The sequence below is a fragment of the Neophocaena asiaeorientalis genome, unplaced genomic scaffold, assembly GCF_003031525.2.
Source record: "Neophocaena asiaeorientalis asiaeorientalis breed wild unplaced genomic scaffold, Neophocaena_asiaeorientalis_V1.1 scaffold684, whole genome shotgun sequence".
NCBI lineage: Eukaryota > Metazoa > Chordata > Mammalia > Artiodactyla > Phocoenidae > Neophocaena > Neophocaena asiaeorientalis.
In genome coordinates, this window is record NW_020174048.1 from 1,372,242 (window position 1) to 1,395,212 (window position 22,971).

A 22,971-nucleotide genomic window follows, 5' to 3' on the forward strand; every position below is an offset into this window, starting at 1 on the left:
CGGCAGCCGCCTTAACTTCGTCACTGACCTTCCTGACCCTGAAAGGCAGGGGGTTCCTGTTCTACAGATGAGGAAGCCCGTTCAGAAGCTGACCTGCTACAAGGGACCCAACCCGTGAGCAGTGGAGTCAGGATCCCAGAGGGCGGGCAGGCCCCTGACACGGGACAGGCAAGCAGGGCCGCTCAGTACTCGGGGCAGGCTGTCCGGCCGGAGCCTGAGCTGGCCGCCAGATGTGCTTCGGTGCTGGTGTCCTGGCGGAGTGTCCTCAGCTGGAGCTAGAGAGCGCCCGGGTTTGCAAAGGACAAGGAGCAAAACTGCCCACCTCGTTCAGAAGCACGGGCCCTGAATGGTGCTTTCTCAAGCAAAGGGATTCAGGGCAGAAACACAGCACTTCCCGTGTCGGCTGAATCTTGTCTTCTACGGAAAGAAATAGCTACGTTGCGGGCTTAGTACTTCATTTTAACGGTACTGGTAGGCAGTGGTGAAAACCACACCATCAGACAGACGGGCTTACGTTTTTTTATCTTCCTGGTATCTGAGAATGTCCTCAGGATTAAGTTGAGAGGTGGATTCTGGCTGTTTAACAAAAAAATACAAAACTCTCCCTTGAAGTAAACCAGATCTGCTTTTTAATAGAGACCATGATTTAGGTGTAATTCCCCAAAGAAAAGAATGTCCGTGACACTTAAAGTCTTCTACAGTTAGATATGAAATAACAATGGTAAACATTTTAAAGGAAATCTTGAAAGTCCACGACTCTTTAGAGGAAGTGGGACCTTTCTGCGGGGAGGTTTCTGACCGCAGAGCAGGAGTCCCTGGGGAAGGACAGACGGACAGGCCAGGCCCCGCCCCACAGAAGGCGGCACCATGAGAGTACACTCAAGCACACGTGCTGTAACCAGCCCAGCAGAGATGTGACGGGAGACAGCCAGCTCTCGGGCCACAAAGAGAACTGCCCACACTGACAGCCGCGCCCAAGCTGATCTGATGCAGATGGGACAACTCACTACAGTTTCAGAGAGAACTTCTTCAGAACGTTCCTGAAGCCACACCCACTCTCGAAGCAGAGGGACCTGCCGTCCTGCTCCGTGAGCAGGCATGAAGGCAGTGTTGGTGCCCCCCACCTGGGTGCCATCTCCCGCCCGACCCTGGAGCCCCAGGCGTCCCTCCCACTCCCATGTGCTGTGCTGGGGCCTGTCAGCCAGCACCCGACTGGTGCACAGGCCAGGGGCCCAGAGGCCCTACCTGTGCACTCGGGGGTCAGGGTCCCATTCGCTTCCCTTCTGTGATCTTCCCAGCTGCCTCCAAAAGGGTTTCAGAGTTCTAACAGATTTCTCATTATTCTGAAATATTTCAACCAATTGAAGAAAACAAGCAATGCTTAATATTTCTGCCCAGATGTGTCCAACCGAATCACCGTTCAAAAAGAAACAAACATGAGCTAAAGAATGAATGCCACATCCCTTCGAGGACCTCAGTTTAAAAAAGAAAACATCATTCATGTAGACATTTGAAAACGAGCGATGGGATCCCCCCGAGAGGACTACCGGAGGAGGGGAACTTCCCGCAAACAGAAGAATCGCACAGCAAAAGCCCACGACCTCAGCTGAGCTGGTGACGGACGGTCTCGCTGTCATGTGATTCTCTTCATTCTTTTCTGATATTGCCCAGAAGCTGAGAAAAGTTCAGGAATACTTGTTTCCTATCATAACATCTCCAAGCACACAGCAGTTGAGCCAGAAAGTGCTACGTTCCAAGCTCTGACGCTGTCTACGTCAACCCGCACGGCACAGACTCACACACCTCCCAGAGGACTCGGATGGACCGGAGGTGGGTCCCGTCACAAACGCAGCTCCCCCGTCGGGGCCACCCCTCCGTCTGCACCAGCTGAGGTTTCGAAGAGTCTGCTGAACGCGGGCCCGAGCTCCCTGATCATGTCTGTGGCGGTGGTGGCGCGGCCGTGCTTCTGGAAGGCTTGGCGGGCACACTGCCTGGTGAGCGCGCAGGCACCAAAGGCAGCCACGAGGAGCGGGCTGGACCTGCGGGGGAGCGGCGTTAGCAGGGCGTCGTGGCCACCGAAGGCCCTCCCTGTCCCTCCTGTGGTCGCCCTGGGACCCACGCTGGCAAGTTCAGTCTAACGTGCCGCTGGGCCTATTAGAAATGCCTCTGCCGGCGACGGCAGACCCCACCGCTCAGGGCGCTGCACCCCGTGGACAGTCACCTCCCGGCACACGCTCTGCCCCTGCCTGCGTGTCCCCCGAGGCACCGGTCCCGCAGAGCAGCACCCCGACACCAGCAGGGACACCAGAGCCCCCGGTGAGCGTCCCGGGACCCACCCCTGCCCCGGGGGCTCTTCTTCCAGCAGACACCGGCCCCTCAACGGAATGTTCCGAGCAGCCACTTATTAAACGTGCCACTGCTGAAACAGCACGGGAGGAACAAAGACGCGACTCACCCATTGGTCTTCTCGGGGCCAGCCAGGAGGGCCCAGTGCGCCAGGACGCCCAGGGAGCCCGACAGGAGGTCCCCCTGCCCGCCACACCTGCGGCCGCTGCCCTGCCGGCTGCACGTGAGTGCTGCGGGGCGAGGGGGCCGTGTGAGAGGGGCCGTGCTCCGTCACCTTGCCCCCCGCCCCCCGGCCGTCCTGACACGGTGCGGAGGCCCAGCTCCCCCAGCCAGCACCGAGGGGTCTGTGGGGACAGGGTGGGGACGGTGCCCCCGGCCCAGGGAGCCCGCGGCGGCCCTGCCGGGACTTCGTCTGTGCCGTGCCGGGAAGTTTCTATCTCTTGGGAAAACGTCTTAACCAGCTGCTGCGCTCTCTGCGTTAGAGTCTAGAGCACCTTCCAGCGTCCGACTCACGGGCTTCAGCGCCACGCAGAGGAGGCTCTCTGCGTCTCCTGTCCAGCGCGTGACAGCGAGCGTGCGAGCGTGTGTGAGCGTGTGTGAGCGTGTGTGAGCGTGTACCCTCCTTCCTGGGCACCGGTTCCGTGTGTACAGCTCCCTCATCAACGCCTGGCGGGCTCCTGCCTCCGGGGCACACTTCAGCAACAGGAGCGCTCGTCTGCAGGGAGCAGGGGTGTCACGCACCGAACCCCGGTGCGGATGCGGGCAGGCCTGCTGGGGCTCTGCAGCCACGCGCGGGGCCCAGGGGCTCCCGCCCCACCGGCGGCTCCTTGGGTGTCTCCGTTTTCCGGGCGTTTTTATAAAACAACAGGAAGCCTTGAAAACTCAAGCAACTGCATCTGTGCCTCAGGTGAGGCGGCAACGGGCCTGCAGGGCTGCCCGCTGCCCAGAGCCTCTGCTCGGGGCTCTCCTTGCACAGCACGGACAAAACTGCACCCTGTACCTGGTGTCGACCAGGACCAGCATGCATCACTGCCACGTCCCTTTGCAAAACAGCGAGAAACAAGACAAGAATGGCCTTTCCAGAAGCTGTGGTTGACACGCTCACTAGGGAGTCCCTCTCTGGGGGGTAAGTGTGCACGTGTGCCCGTGTGTGACCGACCGTGTGTGAACAGGAGGTCCTCTTGGGGCTGGTGCCCAGCATGGCTGGCCGACACGCGGCGTGAAGCCCTCGGCCACTCACCCTGCCCGCCATCAGAGATCACGTCCTGCTCCCCTTTCTGGACCACAGTGACGTTGCCCAGGGCCTGGCTGAGTCTCTGCACAGATCTGTAGCGGTCCCTGCCATCCAGGGGGTCTCCCAGCTACGACGGAGGACAACACACAGACACAGCCGTCATCAGACACGGGAAGAGCCCATCCACCCTGACCCCGCCTCATGCGGGGAAGGGCCCGCCGGTCACCTGCCGACGGCCGAGCTCGGGCCCCACGTGCAGAGACGTTTCCGTCCACCAGCGGGAGGGAGACCCAGAGTCAGGACTACTGGCCCATGGCCGGGATTGTAAAGGTTTGCAAGGGATGCGACTTCGAGTAATAACGAGCAAACATTTACGGCACTAATACGTGAGGACGCTGGGCTTACATACACAGCTGACCCTCGAACAACGCTGGTGTGAACCACGAGGTCCCACTTACATGTGGATGTTTCCCATAGTACATACCACAGCCCTACACAATCCGAAGTTGGCTGAATCCACGGATGCGGGACCAAGGACACGGGGAACCGCGTACCCAGAGGGCCGACTGTGGATCACACCCGGAATTTTGACAGCGTGCAGCCTTCAGCGCCTCTAACCCCTGCTGTTCAAGGGTCAGCTGTATTATTTTATTTCGTCCTCACAAACCCTAGGACGCAGATTCCATCATGCTCCACACTTTACAGAGGCAGGGGCAGGGATGGAACGATCCGCCCAGGGTGCACGGTGGCAGGAGGGCGGGCTGACCCCAGAGGCCACCTTTTATCCAAACGAAGACACGCTAACTGGAAGATGCCCCATCATTGCACGCACCCGGGAGCGCACCTGTCCACCCACCTCTGCACGTCTGTCCCCGCAGGATGAGCCCCTCACCCCTGCCCGGGACGTCGGCTGACTCACCACAGCCTCGGCGAGTCTGCTGAACTCCACGTGGTTGGGGGTGAGAACCGCCTTCTGGTAGCCTTGGATGAGGGCCGGCTGCTGAGTGACCAGCCACAGCCCGTCCTGCAGACGAGGACTCACGTCACTGCGAGGCCGCGGGGTCCCCTGGGAGGAGGGGACGGGAGAGGAGGCCACACTCACCGCGTCGATGACGATGGGGATGCCCCTGGTCTTGGACGCTTCTAAAATGCCCTGCGAGGAAAGGAAGCCAGGCTGAGCAACAAGCCCGTCACCTCTCAGAGAGGGTAAAAGAAACCAAGCAGTTCCTGACGGACTTCAACATCAGGCCATCAACCAACAGACAGGAAACAAGAAAGCAAACGCATAAAATAATCAGAAAAGAGACTTTGTAAGGCAGGGCCCTGGGAACTCTGAAAACAGGAGCCCACGGGAACCGTCACGCAGTGCTGGGTCCCAGGCCAGCCCACGAAGGGCAACCCTGAGCCGGCACCTCCAAATTTCCAAGAGACCCGAAGACTCGGGAATTCCCCAGCTCCTTAGCTTTTATCTACTTCTCGTAAGTAACACTTCACGTGTTTTCACGTGAATGACCGCAGTAATGAACAGTGCAGCACTCCTCCCTGATGCCACACTAAAAGCTGGAGGTTTTCCGCTTGAAAATGATGTGTGTGTCCGATGAACACGACTGCTGATCATCACGCGCCAGTATTTCATGACAAGGGCGTTTACGGCAACAGCGTGAGAAGAGGGCCTCTACCCGATGGACACTGGGTAACAGACAACGTTAGAAGAGAACAGTGAACGAGACACATGACAAGCAGGGATAATTTAAAACACTGGGAGATAAGCCCACGTCCGTGAAGTAGCAGTGAGGAGTGCAACCTCACCCAGCATAGCTGCCCTGCCCGACGGCTTCAGTCGCACCTGCCGACGCCGGTCTGAGTGCTGGGAGCGTGCCCAAAAGCCCCTCCGGTGAGGGTCAGGGTACGGGGCCCACGGAAGGCTCTCTCCTTAAACAGTGGAAATGCTCTGTCTGCTTGCCCCGAGTCGGGCGTTACTGTTAGAACCAATTCAGATTTTCTGAGTCTCTGTACTTTCCTACTGGAGCTCTTACGAAGACAGTGGCCCAGTGAATGTTCAGACCCGGGAGACGCGAGCCGACACCACGGAGAGCACATTAGTAACACCGCACAACGCGACACTCGGCCTGACGCAGAGAACGGAGGGCTGCTGTTGCTTCCATGGCTCAGAGGGCCTGTGCACTTGACGCTGTCGCGGTCATGGCATCTGGAGGGTCAGCGCCGCCAGCACGTGCCGTGACGAGGCAGCAAGCCCCGCACACACACACATCCGGACAGCAGCCTGACCTAAGGGAAGAACGGGCAAACGCAGGAGCCAGCCACACACAGGTCAGGAGGGCTAACGCGGAACAGGGAGCTTTCTACACACGAGCAGGGGGAGTGAGGAGTGGCAGCTCCCCAGAGCACATCCTGGGAAGGGTAGCCCTTGCTGGAGAGCAAACTGCTACAAGCTTCTGGAGAAATCTGGGAGCATCTCTCAAAAACGTTTCAGTTTCACACTGTGTGGCTGGACCACGCTGACCCCACTTTGTTAGCTCCATCTCAGGCCCGCAGCCCTGCCCCTTCCCCTCCCTGCGTGAGTGACTGAGCTTTACCCCACTCGCCGGGAATGCGCCCAAGCCGGACAAGTTCCCTACCGACTTGACCATCTTTCTCTGATATGAAAACTGGAGGAGTGCCTCTGCAGAGAGCCCCCCGGGGGGCAGGGGAGAAATAAAGTCCAGTTCCCATCAGTGCAGACATGCGTCTCACTTGGGGGTCAGATTCTTTCTTCAGAAATCCCCTCGGACCCTTTCCGTGCAGCTAGGGACACCTGGGTCATCTTCCACCCGATCCTGCCTGTACGTCAGTCCCCACGTGAACTTCAGAACTGCACTTCACTCAGTTGCCTGCTTTGTTTTTCGGTCTTAAAAGTTCCTTCTCAGTTCAGAGGATGTTATTCAGTATCTCCACCTTCCACAGATACTCTTTGATTCAGCAGTGGAACTTCTACAAATTTATCCTAAAGAAAACACCCAAAAGAAACAAATAGATATACAGAAATGTTCAAAGCATCACTAATAGAAAAAAATGCTGTAAACAGCCGAAATGAACTAGTTAAATACATTACAGCATATCATGATGAGGCTATAAAAAATAATGAACATCTGCATATCCTGCCAGGAAAAGCCTCCAAGACACATCCATCCATCCAGGAAAACAACAGGCTGCCAAAGAGCACAGACACTAGGCGGGTCCGTCAAGATCCTACAGCCACAAACTCTGGCTCAAAACCAGCTTATGAACTGGAAGACTCAATATTGTTAAGACAGCAGTGATCCCCAAATTGACCTAGAGATTCAAGGTGACCCCTACCCAAATCCCAGCTGTCCATTCTGCAACTGACAAGCTGATCCTAAAACTCATGGAAACTCACGGGACCCAGAATAGCCAAAACAACGCTGGAAAGAAGAAAGTTGGAGGACCCACACTTCGCGATTTCAGAACTTACTGCACAGATACAATAATCAAGATAATGTGGTTACTGGCACGAGGACAGCTGTACAATCGATGGCACAGAAACGAGAGCCCAGAAATCAACCCTCACACTGATGTCAACTGACTTTCAACAAGGATGCCCAGAGAATTCACTGGCCCGAAGAAGTACTGGGACAACTGGATATAAAACTGGACTGAACCCCTTCCTTAACACCATACACAAAACTTAACTCAAAAGGGACCACAGAGCTAAAAGAATAAAGCTCTTAAGAGAAAACATAGGAGTAAATATTGCGTCAGGCAAAAACCTTAGATAAGACACCAAACGGAGGTGTCGTATGATCCAGCTTCTCCAGTCTAGGTATATACCCCACAGAAATGAAAACATAAATCCACAAAGAACCTTGTAAATGGGTGCTCACAGCAGCACTATTTGTAATAGCCAAGAAGTGTAAACAACCCAAATGTCCACCAGTTGACGAATGGATTTTAAAAACGCGGTCTCTCCATACCACGGCCTATCACACAGCAACGGAAGGCGTGAAGCGCTGACAACCTGCCACACGGGGTGAGCCCTGAGATGACAGATACCACACGCCGTACGATGCTGTTCCTGCGAAGGTCCAGAATAGGCCAATCCATCGAGACAGAGAGGAGATTAGTGGTCGCCAGGGGTGGAGGCTGGGAGGAACGGGGAGCAAGTGCTAACGGGTGTGGGGCTTCTTTCTGGGGTGAGGAAAACATCCTCAAGCGGACTGTGGTGATGGCTGCAAACTCCGTAAATGTACTAGAAGCCACTGAATTGTACACTTTAAATTCGTTCATGAATGCGGCAAAGGTTACTGCCACAGCCACCCCAGCCTTCAGCAGACGCCAGCGTGGAGGCCAGAGCCTCCACCAGCAAAACAGTGATGTCTCACTGGAGACTCAGATGGCGGTCGGCGCTTTTCAGTCACAAAGTACTTGTAAATTAAAGTACCTACACTGTTTTTAGACATAATGCTATTGCACACGTAACAGACTACAGTATAACACAAACGCAACTTTATCTCCACTGGGAAACCAAAAAATTCACGTGACCGGCCTTATGACGAGAATTCGCTTTATTGCAGTGGTCCGGAACCGAACCCCCAGTACCTCCAAGGTGAGCCCGTGCAGAAGTATAGTGAAATAATCACCAGTCCAGCTAACCCACACAGCCATCACCTCCCCGGGGGAGAACGTAACCTCTCCCCACTGCCCTGACGCCCCGCGCCCGGCAGCCACCCTTCTCCTCTCTGCTTCTCCGAGCTCACCTATTCTGACTCCACACAGAAGTGAGATCGCGCAGCGTTTGTGCTGCTGCCCATTTCACTTAGCATCTCGTCCTACAGAGGGTACATATGTTTTAACCAAACCGTTTGAAACAGGCAATAATAAACGGACCAACTATCGACACTAAAGTTGAAAACACATTTCCTGCTCCATTCCATCCCCAGTCACCTGTCACGGCTACTGTTTCTCCTCAGTGATCATTCACGGGCTTGAAGAAAGTGAAATTTCCAGCCCCAACTTTAACCCCAAAGGCTGGAAAGATTTTCCGTGGAAGGGACCCTTAAAATTCACGTTCTCACTAAATTCTGGTAAAGCAAACACACGTCTGCCTTTTAAAATGTTCTTTACCCACAGATTGCTAGGAAAGTCCAACCAACACTCACAGCGCCCTACACCTTCTTTCCCTTGAGATTTTGTTCAGTTTAACTCAAAAAGCAGAAGCTGAGCCAGGAGCCCCTCCAGCTGCTGAAGCAAGTGGCAAATCAGGGTCACCATGACCGCTAGCCCCCTCGAGGCACGTGGCCGACACCTCCCAGGGCTGGAGCTGGGGCAGGTGGTCTGGGGGCACTGAGAAGGGCCCCAACGAGGGCAGGGAGAGCTCAGCAGGTCCCTGAGATGTGTCCCCTCGGAGAGTGACACCAGGGCAGTGTCGGAGGACCTGGGCAGCAGGAACACACAGAATGTGGGGTTGGTGTGCCATCCGAGCTATTTCCCCTGATCCAGGATAGCATTTATTTCTATTTCAACTTTTTGAGGCTAAAAAATTAGTTTCATCTTCTTAGATTAAAGCAGGCATAAAGTTTCAGTAGTAAGGAAGAGCATAAATGATCAACGAAAAAGTAAACGAATGCACGTGTACCCACGAGGGTGAACTAGGGTCTCCTGCCCGCTCCCCCATCACCCAGCGTCGGCTACGCTGGCTTTAGCTGAAAAGGACGGCAGGGGACAGAAGAGAGTGCAAAGGCAGCAGAACAACTGGCCCGTGGGGTCCAAGGCCCAGGGATTTCTAGACCAATGAGGACCTCAGGTGGTCGGAGGAGCACCAGGTTAAGAAATTAAACTAACAAGGGCTTTCAGGAGGACCCGCTGACGACACAAAGCTAGAAGCACCAGAACACCTTTCACGTTTCTCTCTAAGGGCACAGCTCACAGCAACGGTGAAGTCACCAGCAGCACCCTCTCCCACTGGCTCGCTGTGACAGACTCCCACTGGGCCCAGCCGGGCACCGTGCAGAGCGCTGCACAAAGCGTGGCCCTCGGCCAGCCCCGGGGGGCACTGCGCCCTTACAGCGGGCACCAGGAGCAGGCTGCCAGGGGTCCCCAGCAGGAAGGGGTCGCGGGGAGGCGACTGCGAGCCTGAGCGCACGCCCGGCCACTGCTAACCCTGCTCAGCCCAGATGCTGGGACTCTGGTCACGTCGGGCCCCATGGAGACTTCCTCGGCCACAGCCTGAGACCAGAGCCCCGGGAGCAAAAGAGGGCGCCGTTCAGCGGTGCCCTGCTCTGGTTTAAGCACATCCCTACCTTTACGCCTAGTGTCTCCTCTATTCCCCAGACCACGTTCTATCGGTCTCAACTCCTCCTCCAAGACGCACACAGAGCAACAAACGACGGAAAATGCAATTCCGTCAGACTCCCCCGATCTAAGGGCCGAGCCTGTGGGAATAGGCGTGGTTAATAATTCTACATGTTACCTTGACGTTTTCAAGAAGAACATCGTCTCTGCCTAAGCCAGGCCCTACGACCAGGGCGTGCAGTCGGGGCAACCACTTTTCCACATCTTGGACGGCACTGGGGCTGTCACTAAAAAAGGAAAAGAAGGGCAAAAGAGCTTGAAATTTTCATCTTTTGTTTACTTTATTAATGAAACTACAGATTTTTCCAGATTTTCCCCCAATGTCCTTTTCTTGTTCCAGGACCCCAGCCAGGACCCCACCATAGTTGTCTAGCTTTCAACATTCAGATGCCCCTGAAAGCATTCTGCTAAGTGAAATGAGCCCAAGAAACACAAATAGCGTATGCAAACAAAACAAAAAAAACGCAAAAAGACAACACCAAACTCACCCACAGAGAAGAGACTGCCGGTTGCCAGCAGCTGGTGGGGTTGCGGGGGGGGACTTCTGGGTTTTGTTTTTGTTTGTTAAAGAGCAACAGAGCACTGACACGTGCTACATTGTGGACAACTCTCGAAAACAGGATGCTAAGTAAAAGAAGGTAGACACAAGACCTCACAAACGTCTGATCCCACGCATAAGAAATGTTCAGAAAAGGCAAATGTTCGGAAACCAAGCAGATGAGAGGTCGCCTCGGGCTGGGGTGGCGATGGGGAGGGGCTCCCGTCCTGGAGTGGTGGGAGCGTTCTAAGACTATGTGACGTAACAACCTGGCAAGCATACCACAAACCACTGTACTGAAGTCAGTGGATTTTATAGTGAATCATATCCCAGTAAAGCAGTTCCCTCCACACACATCAGCAACAGTCCCGGGAGCAATAGTGGAGAGAGACACTAATACCCAAGAACTGATGGGGGTCGGAGGCGGCTGCAGGGAGGAGGGGTATTGGGTCAGTGGGTGGAGTTTCAAAGGAGCTGGAGGTTTTGGAACGAGAGGTGATGGTCCGGGAGGACGCACGTCCCACCTCCAGACCCAGTGGCCGGGGGAACAAAGGAAAAGCCACCTCCACTTAGGAGGCTCGCAGGGGAAGCCACCCCCTCTGGGGACAAGCAGACAAGAGAAGGAGGGAGCAGCAGGGGCAGGAAACACGGCGAGGAAGTGCTGTTTTACAGGAAACGACAAAGAGCATGATGTGTGGCGTGATGTGAGGGCAGCATACTCGGGGATGCAACTCAAGCACGGAGCCTCTCACTTGCTGGGCCCCTTCCCAGGCCCCGGGAGGGACCCCAGTTTACTCGAGTGGTCCGCATGTTTCTGTGAACTCCGCAAAGGTAGGCAGAGGATCTGGGTCTCACCAAAGCTGAGGCAAATGGAACTTCCTTCCCATTAGAAAGAGTCAGTAATGCAGGATATATAGTCACGATCATACTACACTTTCTTTTTCTTTTTTTAAAATTAAGACTCACGGGGGGGAAAGTACGTAAAACACGTTAAAATAAGACACGATGACTCATTTCAAAATGACCTGTGCCAGTCTGGTTCCATCACACAGGCGCACAGATGCAGTGCAGGCCGCACTCCTACCTGTGGTGCAGACGTCCCCACCTCAGGCCTGCGGGGAGGCGTGTGCCCGGCGGCGCCCCGACCCCCCGCGACATCAGGAGCCCTCCTTAAGCCCAGACCTGATGGCTGCGCGCGACTCTGAGGCCCAGCCGCCACTCTCAGGGCCCACAGGCTACCAGACGGCCCGGCCCGCCCCCCAGCAGCCCCGCTCGGGCTGCCGGCGACCCCACACTGGGGACCCCACACTGGGAGCCGAGGCCTCGTGTCCGGCTCCAGGCACGGGCTCTTCCAGGACCATCCGCAAAGCTCTCCACTCGGCCCCAGGACGCCCTCCAGGCCCCTCCAGTCTGCTCCCAGCCGCCAGCGCGCCGGGCCCTCCCGACCCACACACAGCTTCGCCTCCTGCTTTAAACGCAGCCCACGCGCTGACAACTCCCAGATCTAGGCTCCCCTGCCCACCCCACGGCCGCCGGCACCATCAGCAGGCCATGGAGATGACAACCTGCTCAGCCCACACCCTGGTGGCTTCCCCACGCTCCTGCCGGTCTCACGGCCCGCCCGCGGGAGGGCGGGGCTGCACTCCCCTGCCGTGGCCAGGCTCTGACCCGCTCCTGTCTCTAGCCCAGCACGCACGCATCCCCAGGGGCTTACCACAGCCTCCCAGCGGGACCCCTGCTTCCGCCCTGGGCCCCAAGGGCCAGAACCCTTACTATGACCCCCACGACCAGCAAAGCGTGGCCCTGAACCTCTCTGGTCACCCAGCCCCTCCCAAGCACCCCAGACTAAGTGTCCCCAGCAGGCCTGCAGCATGAGCTCCCAAGCCCGCTCCCCCCCAGCCCGTGTCTGCGCCTTCACTGGATGCCACGCCCTGCGCCACTGCCCACGGCGACCCCAGGAGCACCCGCCACACACACGTGCGCACCCAGCACTCCCCGCCCCGTCCTCCCTGCGGTCCTTAGCACCGCCTGACAAGCTGTTACCTCGTTTGTCCTCCAAAGCTGTGTACATGGCCCAATACAGTAGACGCTGACCACGCGGGGCTTTTACATGTAATTAAAATCAAAGTAAAGACTCAGCTCCCGAGTCCCACTGGCCGCGTTTCAGGCTCTCAGCAGCCACAGTCTCGCACAGCACTGAGAGAAAAGCTTCACCGTTGCAGAAAGTTCCAGGGCACAGGGCTGCCCTGGAGAGGAAGCCGCACGGGAGCAGGTCTTGGGCTGCCCAGTCAGATGCTGTCCCCGCGGAACCCAGGACAGAGTCCAGTAAGCGCTTGCTGAACGATCGAACGGTCATTACTGCTGCCACGTGAGACACTGTCACAGGCAGGCCCACGGCTCCTCCTGGGCCTAGGACCCTCCGGCCATTGCCGACGGGCCACAGGGGACAGCCCGGGCAGCCCTGGTGCCCAGGTCTCCTGCACACTGTCTGTCTTATTCTGACTACAGATGCGGGTTCATTATCGTTCCCTCGCTTCTTCCGACAGCACCCTCCCCCCTGCCCCCTCCCTGCACCGCGGCTACTGCACAGCGGCTCCACGAAGGCGCACCACGAAGGCGCAGAGACCCTGTGACCCACGAGAGTGGCTACAAGCCCCGCGCCCGCCGGGGCCCCACTACTCACAGAACCGGGTGAACGATCAGCTCCGGGCTGTACGACTTGATCACAGGCGCGGCATCCTGGGTGGTGAACACGTGGGACAAGTCCGCGCCCTGAGGAGGGGCACAGGAGGCCGGCTTAACGCGGGATTCGCCCGACAGACACTCAAGAGCACTGGTGGCTCTGGTACCACCGTGCGAATTCCACAGCACCGTCCGCAGAAGAAAAGCGCCTCCTGCCGCAGGTAACCCACAGCCAGGAGGCGTCTGAGAGCCTCCGGCCGGCGGCAAAACCTAAGAAAGGCCTGGAAAGAGAGGTGGGCTTCTGCTGCCGCCAAAGAGGCAGGTGGCCCCGCCGGCTCAGGTGGCATCACGGTGAGGTCCGCAGAAGCAGAGCCCACGTCACAGTCCCTATGCCACTGGGCCTCCAGGACTTGATCAAAACGCTGCCGTGACAACTGCCAAGGTTAAAAGAGGTCCACTGCTTATGCTAGGACTGAAAAGGCAGCCTGGATCACTGTGGTGAAGTACAGTTCTAAAAAGAGTTTAGCTTAAAAGAAAACGAGTCCCAATCCAAGTTACTTTGTGGCTGCACAAGAGGTCAGGGTAGATTTAAAGGTACGTCTCTTACCACGATTACCCAAAATGTTATTCAGATTTCTCTGAATATTGAGAGACTACTCAGAAAACATTTGCTTCAGTCATATTTAAATAATCCAACCCTTTACTAGAAAAATCCTGAAAAAGAAGCTATGAACAAACATACCACTTTGAGAGCTGAGATCGCTGCAAAATAGGGGGCTCCAGTGTACCTAAAAAGAAGACATTTACAGTCAAAAACATCTGAGAATGAGGTAAGCACACCAGGCTTATCAGTAAATTACACAGACACGCAGCACCCGGGCACGGCCCGACCCCCGGTAGAAGCTCGGGAAAAGGGCTATTAACACGGATCAGTCCCAGGAAAGTCAATCTTTCCTATGAGGCTCTGAACCATGTCAGGAGAGGCAGGTCCTGGCCAGGTGCCCCAAGGTCTCTCTGAAATGCGTATGTGCAAACTGAAGCCTTGACGGATGGCTTCAGGGGGCCGTACAGAGGTCAAACTTATCAAATTGTACATTTATAACATTTGCAGCTTGCCGTATACCAACCAGACCTCAATAAAGCTGTTAAAAAATGAATCTCCTAGTGTACAGTGGTTCGGCAAGATTTACATCAACCGGAAAAAAATGGTTATTTTCTATACCAGGAATAACTGATTAGAATATGATAGCATCTACAATACCAGCAAAAATCATAAAGCATCTAGGAATTAACCTTATAAAACACATGATAACTCTGTGGGGACATTTTAAAAACCTATTAAAGAACAGAAAAGATGTACACTTGATGAGAGGACTTAATATTATAAAGACGACACCTCTCTCTAGACTAATATAGACACAGAAAGCACTTGATTTATCAGGAATGCACACAGACACAAGTAAGAGAAAATGCAACATCAACCGAACAAGACTGGGGTTCTGTTAGCAAGGATGGTAGGGATGTGTGTTAGGGGAAAAAACAAAGCGAAACAAAACAAAACCTGGAGGTCTGAGAAGACAGGGAGAGTTTCCCAAAGGCACTGCAGAGAGAGACAGTGTGCTCGAGGTGACCACAGGCCGGAGCCCCTGGACTGGCTGGCACCCCAAGGAGCAGGACCCACCCCCGAGAGCAACGGTGAGCAGAGCCAGCGGTCACCTCGGACATGGAGACAAACGAGAAGAGACTCGCACGCCTCCTTCCTGCTTCCACCCGCTTGCTCGGAAACGCCTGTAACTGTGCTTAAGGGCACTTCAAGCACAGCAGGAAAATCCGTGAACGTGACATCAGATGAGTGACGGTAACTGTTACGTCAATCCCAGGGGTGAAGAAGAGCTTTGCTAACCTGAACAGGGAAACGCGCTCAGGGCACGCTGCACGTGTGACAGTCTCCCCAGGGCAGAGCCACGAACTCGCCCGAAATGCCAAAGGACAGGACAGCGGACATACACACTCACCCCACAGTGTGAATACAAGCCTCGCTAACAAAAGAAATACATCCCCCTCACTTAGAAAGGGCAGTCACTGTCACGTTGGGTAAAGAAACACAATCTAGCTACATGTTATTTTAATAAATACAGCCAACTACATGCTAAACTGTTGAAAAGACAAGGCTAGGCAAAGAGCGTATCAGTGCAAACAGAAAGGAAGCAGAAACTGAATAGTAACCAAGGTCGAAGTTAAGTCAAAGGCAGCAGGTATCACAAGCAAGGACAAATTACAAATCTTCATGTGTCGACGACACAGCAGCCTAATATATAAAACTAGAAGAGAAAAAAGGCCTCAGAAAAAAGCTAGCATCTGTCAAATTTCATAAGGAACTTCCAGGAATATCTTTAAATTAAGAAAGGAAAGCAAGCAGATGCTGAGCGTCTCTACCTTGACCACAAAGTAACCAAGGCTCACGGTAACGAACACCGTCGGTACAGAGCGCAAAGTAAGAAGCAGCGGCCTCACCCAATCGGCGCCCCATGCCTTCTCTGCTGCTCAATCAAACGTTCATCACTGAAAACTACTGCCGGACTATCAGAGGACACTTGGAAATGACCCCTGGGGTCCAACCGGACGGACGGAGGGACGACAGGTAGGCGACAGCCGGAGAAGGACGCTGTGTCCATGCAACTTACTCTGGGCAGCCTCCCACCACGCCTATCCTCCCAGCTTGCCCTTTGTGCTTCCAGGCGGCCAGAGGAGGCACCACATTCCTCACCAGCTGCAAAGCAGCCTCCATGTCCGCTACTGAGCGTGCTGTATGCAGTGGAAATGCTTGATTTAAAACTGAAAAACAGGAAAATGTTCAGAAAGGTAAGTGTCTACCAGCATACATCAAAAACAGACTTGCACAAAATACCCCATTGATCAAAACACCTCCCAAAGCTGGCTCAATATGAATGCTGTAGATTTTTATCCAATGGTTTCATCATTTCATTTCCATAAGCAAATGCTGTTCAGAAGTAACAACACAACACTACCAATACAGTTGCATGGACCAGATTTACTTCGAACGCATCAGACGTCTTGGAAGTCTACTCAAGCTTTCAGAAAGTTTTTTTTAACGCACTGTTACTTAATGAACTACACATATTTCATCGTAATCTTCCTTCAAGTTTATTAGGTCTCTTCTCCCCTTTGCTACTTTCCACGGTCTATTCAAGCCAGACAGGTGGTTCATGTTATTCCCGATTCATTTTCCAGTCATGGTTCCAACACTCAATTAGATAATCAAATAACCTGGAAATGGCGTTCTAAATAAGGAACACATCTTACACTGGGTTCAAAGTGGCATTTTAAAATAGTTTGATCATTGAATTGTCTATAAATAGCTAATTTTAATTGGCCTTTCTTGAAAAACTTCCTATGTTGTATGTTTTGCCATATTATTAAAAACAGCTCAGCTGTGAGAGAAATCCTGTGTTCTGTAGAGCCCAATGTATGAATAGATAACAAAGCATGCATTTTCTCTAGAATTAAAGGATCTTTGCTGATACGAACAACATTTTCACAAAAAAGGCATCCAATATTTTTATCTTCCCATTATCTCAGCAGCAGAGGAAAACCAGACGTGGGTCACAGGTCCAAGTGAAGAACAGAGACTGACTCAGCTCCATATATATGGTAAAAGAGCTTTATCTTCTATCACTCTTACAATTTTACTTTTCACTCAACGACGTTATTCACGTAATTTTCCTTAATGAGTAGATGTAAATGCCTCCTTAGCCAATATATCAGATGGATGCTTAGACCCAAGATGTAAAAAGAATATTAATTACCATCCATCCAAACGCCTTCCTACCTTCTTCCACATCAACACAGGATTAAAACTCCAAACAGAATCGCCGTAACCCTAACCCTTTGGCCGTGAAAAGGCACAAGGCTTGCTCAACCATCAGTCCAGCCCCCGACGCCTCTGCCCCGGGCCAGCTTGACGCAGAGCCGGGCCACAGAGGCGCTGACCTAACAGAGCAATCAGCTCTCACTCCCCGCCCCCGGCCCCAACCTCCCGCACGCCTACCTGCACCCCAGACTCCCAGCCACGCACTCTCTTCGCCACCGTGCACAGCGGCCCTGAGACACTCTTGCCTAGGCTCCCTGGCCAGCTGCGGGACAGGAACCACAGCTGTTACAGGTGGATTTCAGGATGGCCCTGCTGACCACTGACGAGCCGTCTGTGCGCTTACCGTGGTGCTTGCCATGCATCTGTGTCAAACTTGAACACACCTAGGCTAGCATAAGGTGACTGGTCAATGCGAGGATATCGGAGAATGGTCTCTCCTCCAAATGCCCCAGAACAATAAATACAGGTGCTTTTTAAAGTCTGGAAATTGTAAAGACAGAATCCAAACTCACCAGTCACTCACGGATCGTTCTGAGTCCCTTACAATGTTTTGGGTTTATTAGCCGCCATCACTTTAAGCAGCTAGCCACACACAGAGCATCCCAAGACCACCCCTGCACCTTCTGCCTCCACAGAATGAGGTATAGCCCCACCTGTGACTTAAGGGCTGGACTCCCACCCTCAACCACCTGGAACAGAGTCTGGCACAGAACAAGCCACTCAATAAATGCCTGATGAATTAATGGCATCTTGCCTCACTCTCCTCAGTTTATCCTTCTTTTACAGACAAGGAAACTGAGGCTCAGAGACAGACCTGTGAAGATGCTATGGTTACGAACCGATAAGCCAGGGCAGAAGACACCATTTTACCAAAATGCTGCCATTTTCAGGCAGAAAAGTGTTTTTTTTTAATCAAATAATCACGCCACCAACCAAAAGACAAGTCAAATCCTTCTCAAATGCCTTCTGAAACCAATTTGGGATGGGTAAAAAACATCACTGTGGAGAAGTACAGCGTTTTCACTTTTTAACTGCAATTGTATGACTGCAAAGCACAATCCACCCTGCGCATTAGGGTTTTGTAACACTCACCTGAGATCAACACCTGTCAGTGAGAGGGCCAAAGGAAGGTCAGTTCAACTTCCCTATACTCCACAGAGAATCAAGTTTCAGCTGGCTTACTGACATGCACCGTTTGGACTTATCCACAGAAATATTGAAATACAAACATCAAAGTTCTTAAGGATAAAAAGGCCTTGGCAAGAGGCAACTTGACGTTTATCCTAGTAAGTAATTTGTCTTCATACAATTCTGAATCTAGAAGAACAGGCCATACCCGTCTGGTTTTGTTCGCTTTAAAGTGTGGCTGAGGAAAGTTAAATAGATTTCTTTATTCTGGGCTGTTTTCTAAAATTACTTGCCACTCACAACTTTGCAATACCAATGTTTCTTGCTTTAATTTAACGGAACCTTAGCTAATTTGGAACATGTGACAGCAAGCTTTAAATTAACCGAGATGCCCTAAAGCTGGGATGGGAAGCCAGTTTTTGGTAAAAGCTCCGCAGCTCGGCCCAATAATGAAATCTCAAGCCGACTCAAAGAGAAATCTTGCTAACCAATCAAGGAGTGTACGAATTTAAGACCAACTGCGACAGATAAAGTATCTCCGAACAAACTGGTGCCCAGAAGCGCCTGGGCTGGTGTGACTGAGTGAAGTGCAAAAGCTGAGGGGCCCCTCGATGCTCCTCAAATCTCCTGAAACTACGGTGCCCAAAACCAAACAGCCAAACCCCCCTAACAGTTACTCTCCGTCCTGCCTGCTGCTAAGGACTACAGCCAAAGCGCGTTTTACCATTTCAGCTACTTTCTGGCTGGGAACCTTGGCTCAGGGCCTCTTTCCTTACAAAACAGCAGCCTCTCCACGTTGTTGGGAGAAGTGAGATAATACAACACACTGTCCAGCGGTTTGAAAACTCTTAGGTACAATAATATCCGCAGCGCAAGAGAGGAAAACCATACAGGAGGGGATGGTGCTCCAAGCCGGACGCACTTGTCCCGTTTACGCCTCATTCTTTCTACACAGTCCGCTCTATTCAGCAGCCACGGCCTGGCCGGGGTCCTCGGGGTCCCTCGGTTAACCCCTCCCCAGGTGGACCCAGGACCCGCGGCTCCGCGCGACCCCGGCCCCACGGCGGCGACTCCCGCCCGGACGAGTAGCCCGCGGCCGAGTACCTGCGTCCAGCGGCGGCCCGTAGAGCGCGAGCGCGGCCGAGAGCACCGCGACAACGGCGGCGCCGGCAACCACAGCCCCGGCCCCCGCCCGGCTGGCCATGGCCGGGAAGGCCGGTATCGCGCTTACCTCCCAAGCAGCTCCTGACGGCCCCGCAGCCGGAACTCACAGCCATCCGCGGACTTCCGGTCTCCCAGCCGCCCTCGCGCGGCCGCGAGACTCACGGCCCTTGGCGGACTTCCGATATCCCGGCGGCCCCCGCGCGGCCGGGGAACTCCCCTCCCTCGACCGACTTCCGGGCTCCCGGCCGCCCCCGCGCCGCCGCCGGAAGCGGGCGGCCGACTCCCAGTGGTCAGAGGTTCGGAGTCGCCCCGCCCTCGGACTGGCCTCTGCCGGTCAAAGGCGGCCGGAGACGGTCGGTTTCATCTAATTTAGGTCTCGGCTCAACTGTCGTCTTATCCGTGCGAATCCTTTCTTGCCCATTCTGTATAAGACAATTCACACCCCCTCTCCCGCCATCCTGCACCCTTGCCCTGCTTTATTTTAATTCATAGCACTTTTCACTACTTGACATGTGCATTCATTCATTCATTCATTTTCAAAGGTCTAACCCTGACTAGAAAGTTAGCTCCAATGGAAAAGATTTATTTGTTGTGTGCTGTGGGCTCAGCACCTGGAACTGGGCACACAGTAGGTGCTTTTTCTCTCTCCATTGAGGTATAATTTACATGACAATTAAATTCACTATTTTTAAGTGTACAGTTTTATGAGTTTTAACAAATGTATATAATCAGGTAATGACCACCGCATGATTTAGGACATTTCTATCAACACACCCAAATCATGCTTTTGATGCTATTATTATTTTTTAATTTTCAATTGTTCATTGCTTATATATGGAAATACAGTTGATTTTTATATACTGTCATTGTATCCTTTGACCATGCTAAATTTTCCTATTAGTTCCAGCAGATACTTCTGAGATTATTCGGGATCTTCTACACAAGCAATGTCAGTGTGCCCCTTTTTGAGGTGACATTAACTTCGTTAATTTTGATCGCTTGGTTAAGGTGGTGTTTGCCAGATTATTATCAGTATGAACTACTGAATTTTTATTTTATTTTATTCAGAATTTTTATTTTTTATTAACCAGTAGGTTATTTATTACCAGTGTGAATTCATGAATTTTTTATTTTATTCATTTATTTTATTTATATTTTATTTTATGTAATAATTTTATTACATTACCCTTTTTTCTATTTCAAATGGAAACATATAAACATACATTTATAAATGTAAATGTACATTTCAATGGGTCACCTAGGAGCCACCTCTAACCTTGTGATGTAGCGATTCTTGCTTCTCACAGAACGTGAGTTCCTTCTCATGGCACCTCCCCTTAGATTTGGGGGAAAAGATCTGTGTAAACTTAGGAAATGAGTACAAATCAGTTACACTCTGCATCTTCCTTGCTCCTCTATGAGGCTGTGACGTCTGAGAGGTGGTGCTGCCCCCTGGTGGATTTGCGGGGATAAGAAATAAGAGGGTGGGTGGGGCTCGTCTCACTCGGTGTCCAGGTTCACCGATGCCATCATGATTTGTCTTATAAAGCCTGAAGGACCGGGAGTGAAAGGTGACCAGCCCGCAACATGGGCGTCCACCGCTTGTCCCTCACCCTTCCCAACATCACCTTCGAATAACATACAGTCGTCCCCCCTCATTCGAGGTTTTGCATGCCTTGCTTTCAGTTACCCTCAGTCAACAAAGGTCCGAAAATATTAAAATAGAAAATTCCAGAAATGAACAATTCGTAGGTTTTTTTGGCTTGCGTCAGGTCTTCGTTGCTGCACGCGGGCGAGCGGGGACTACTCCTCGTTGCGGTGCGCGGGCTTCTCATTGCGGTGCCTTCTCTTGTTGCGGAGCACGGGCTCTAGGCACGCGGGCTTCAGTAGTTGTGGCTCGCGGGGTTTAGAGCGCAGGCTCAGTAGTTGTGGCGCACGGGCTTAGTTGCTCCGCGGCATGTGGGATCTTCCTGGACCAGGGCTCGAACCCGTGTCCCCTGCATTGGCAGGCGGATTCTTAACCACTGCACCACCAGGGAAGCCCCCCCTGTATCTTTTGAGTCCATGAAATGTGGCCAGTGCAACAGAGAACTGAATTTTACATTTTAATTAACTTACATTTAAATAGGCACATGGGGTCTCCCATGTGGGACAGTACAGACCTAGGACATTAAGAAGCTAAACAAATGGAAAATATTAGGTTAGCTTTGAGCGGGAGAAATTTCAGCGTGTGCTGTATCGCCCACTACACCCTACACTCCAGGTCACATTTCCTCCTGGGATGTTTGCTTTGCAGTTACTCAATGTTCACCTGGAGTGCCCTCTGCTGTCTCTAGGATGACTGTGTTTTGAAACGTGGTCAATGGGAGCAATTTCGGATGAACATCAGTTCTATAAACTGAAAACTAGCCCAGACCTAACCATCCTTATCAGACAGTGCTGTATTTACGTCTGATCCTTTAGAGGTTATTCAAGCAGAAATTCTGCTGGAGGTAAGTTAGAAATTAACTCAGGAGACAATTATGAAATTTTATCATGGTAGTGAAAGGAACACAGACCTTTCTGGACTCTTGATTCGCCATTGTTTCTGCTAAACCTCTTCTTGGCAGAGATTATGCCTTTAGGCCTTGCTAAGAGCTGGTGTCTGACATTAACACTTATATTCTGTCTTAGAGGGAAAATAGCTGGGAGAACCAGGACTAGATTTGCACGGGTCTGAGGCAGATGTGGGCAAAATGGCAGGTGGCCTTTAACATGGGTTCCAGGAGTTCAAGTCCAATCCAGGAAGCAGGGAAACCTAATGAAGAATCTTAAGAAGAGGATTAGAACCTCTGTTTGGTTGGTGGGCATAACGATTTTATGGGTCAGAATCATTTCTCATAGTTGATTCAGGGGCAAGTTAACAAAAAGTGAGAGAGAGAAGCCAGGCTGTATTTATCATCCTTAGGGAATACGGTACTATTAAATTTAAAAAACATTTGGCAGAGTTAACAAGTTTATTGGGTAGAAAAAAACAACGATGCAGTCCAAGTTTGTGGAGGAAAATCATTTGCTTATTCTGTAGGCCACATGAGTCACTAAGTAAAAATCTGAGCATCAAAGTTTTGTTACCCTCCATCTAGGAGACGTGGGGAACAATTAGAAAATGTGAATAATAAGGATGAAGCAATTCATGTGGGCTTAGATCGCCCATAAATACTTTAGAGAAAAGCACAGACCACACTGTTTGCCTTCAACTCAAAAGGCCAGAGGAATGAATTCCACATAGGCGTGCTTTATTAGAGCAAGGGGAATTAGCGGCTTTGCTTCTGTGGAGATTAAGAGACGTTCCAGGTCACAGGCTTGGTGCCTGGTCAAGTTTCTAGCCTGGGCCATCATGATATGGTTATGGTGTTGTTTTAATTAGAGGTTTGTAAGGCAGAACCAATATGTCGAAGGCTACTTAATTCACTTCAACAAACAGGTACTAATTCTTTACATGCACAGGGCACCTGCAAGGTGCTGGGGCTAGTGTAGATCAGGTGGACCCACAAAATACAAACAGGGTGCCCAGTGCCACGACTGAGAGGCTGGGCACTGCTGGGAAACGAGGAAGAAGAGGCAGCGGGGGGGGGGGGG

General features: G+C 52.5%; 1 protein-coding gene across 8 annotated transcripts; it reads right to left on the minus strand.

Annotated features, from left to right (window-relative positions):
- Window positions 1-606: 606 nt before the first annotated feature.
- On the minus strand, window positions 607-19,527 carry NAXD (NAD(P)HX dehydratase). Of its 8 annotated transcripts, XM_024754017.1 has the most exons (11): window positions 19,294-19,425; window positions 15,854-16,004; window positions 13,912-13,957; window positions 13,171-13,259; window positions 10,068-10,176; window positions 4,683-4,733; window positions 4,500-4,604; window positions 3,587-3,707; window positions 2,456-2,576; window positions 1,804-2,039; window positions 607-1,674 (listed from the first exon to the last, which is right to left on the minus strand). In XM_024754017.1, the coding sequence occupies exons 1-10, from the start codon at window positions 19,391-19,393 to the stop codon at window positions 1,841-1,843; spliced, it is 1,092 nt and encodes a 363-aa protein (XP_024609785.1). In that variant the 5' UTR covers window positions 19,394-19,425; the 3' UTR covers window positions 607-1,674; window positions 1,804-1,840. The 8 variants fall into 8 exon arrangements, 4 of the variants coding, with proteins under 4 accessions (XP_024609785.1, XP_024609786.1, XP_024609784.1 ...); XR_003004363.1 differs by lacking the exon at window positions 2,456-2,576; XM_024754018.1 differs by having other exon boundaries at window positions 607-2,039; window positions 19,421-19,527.
- Window positions 19,528-22,971: the final 3,444 nt, after the last annotated feature.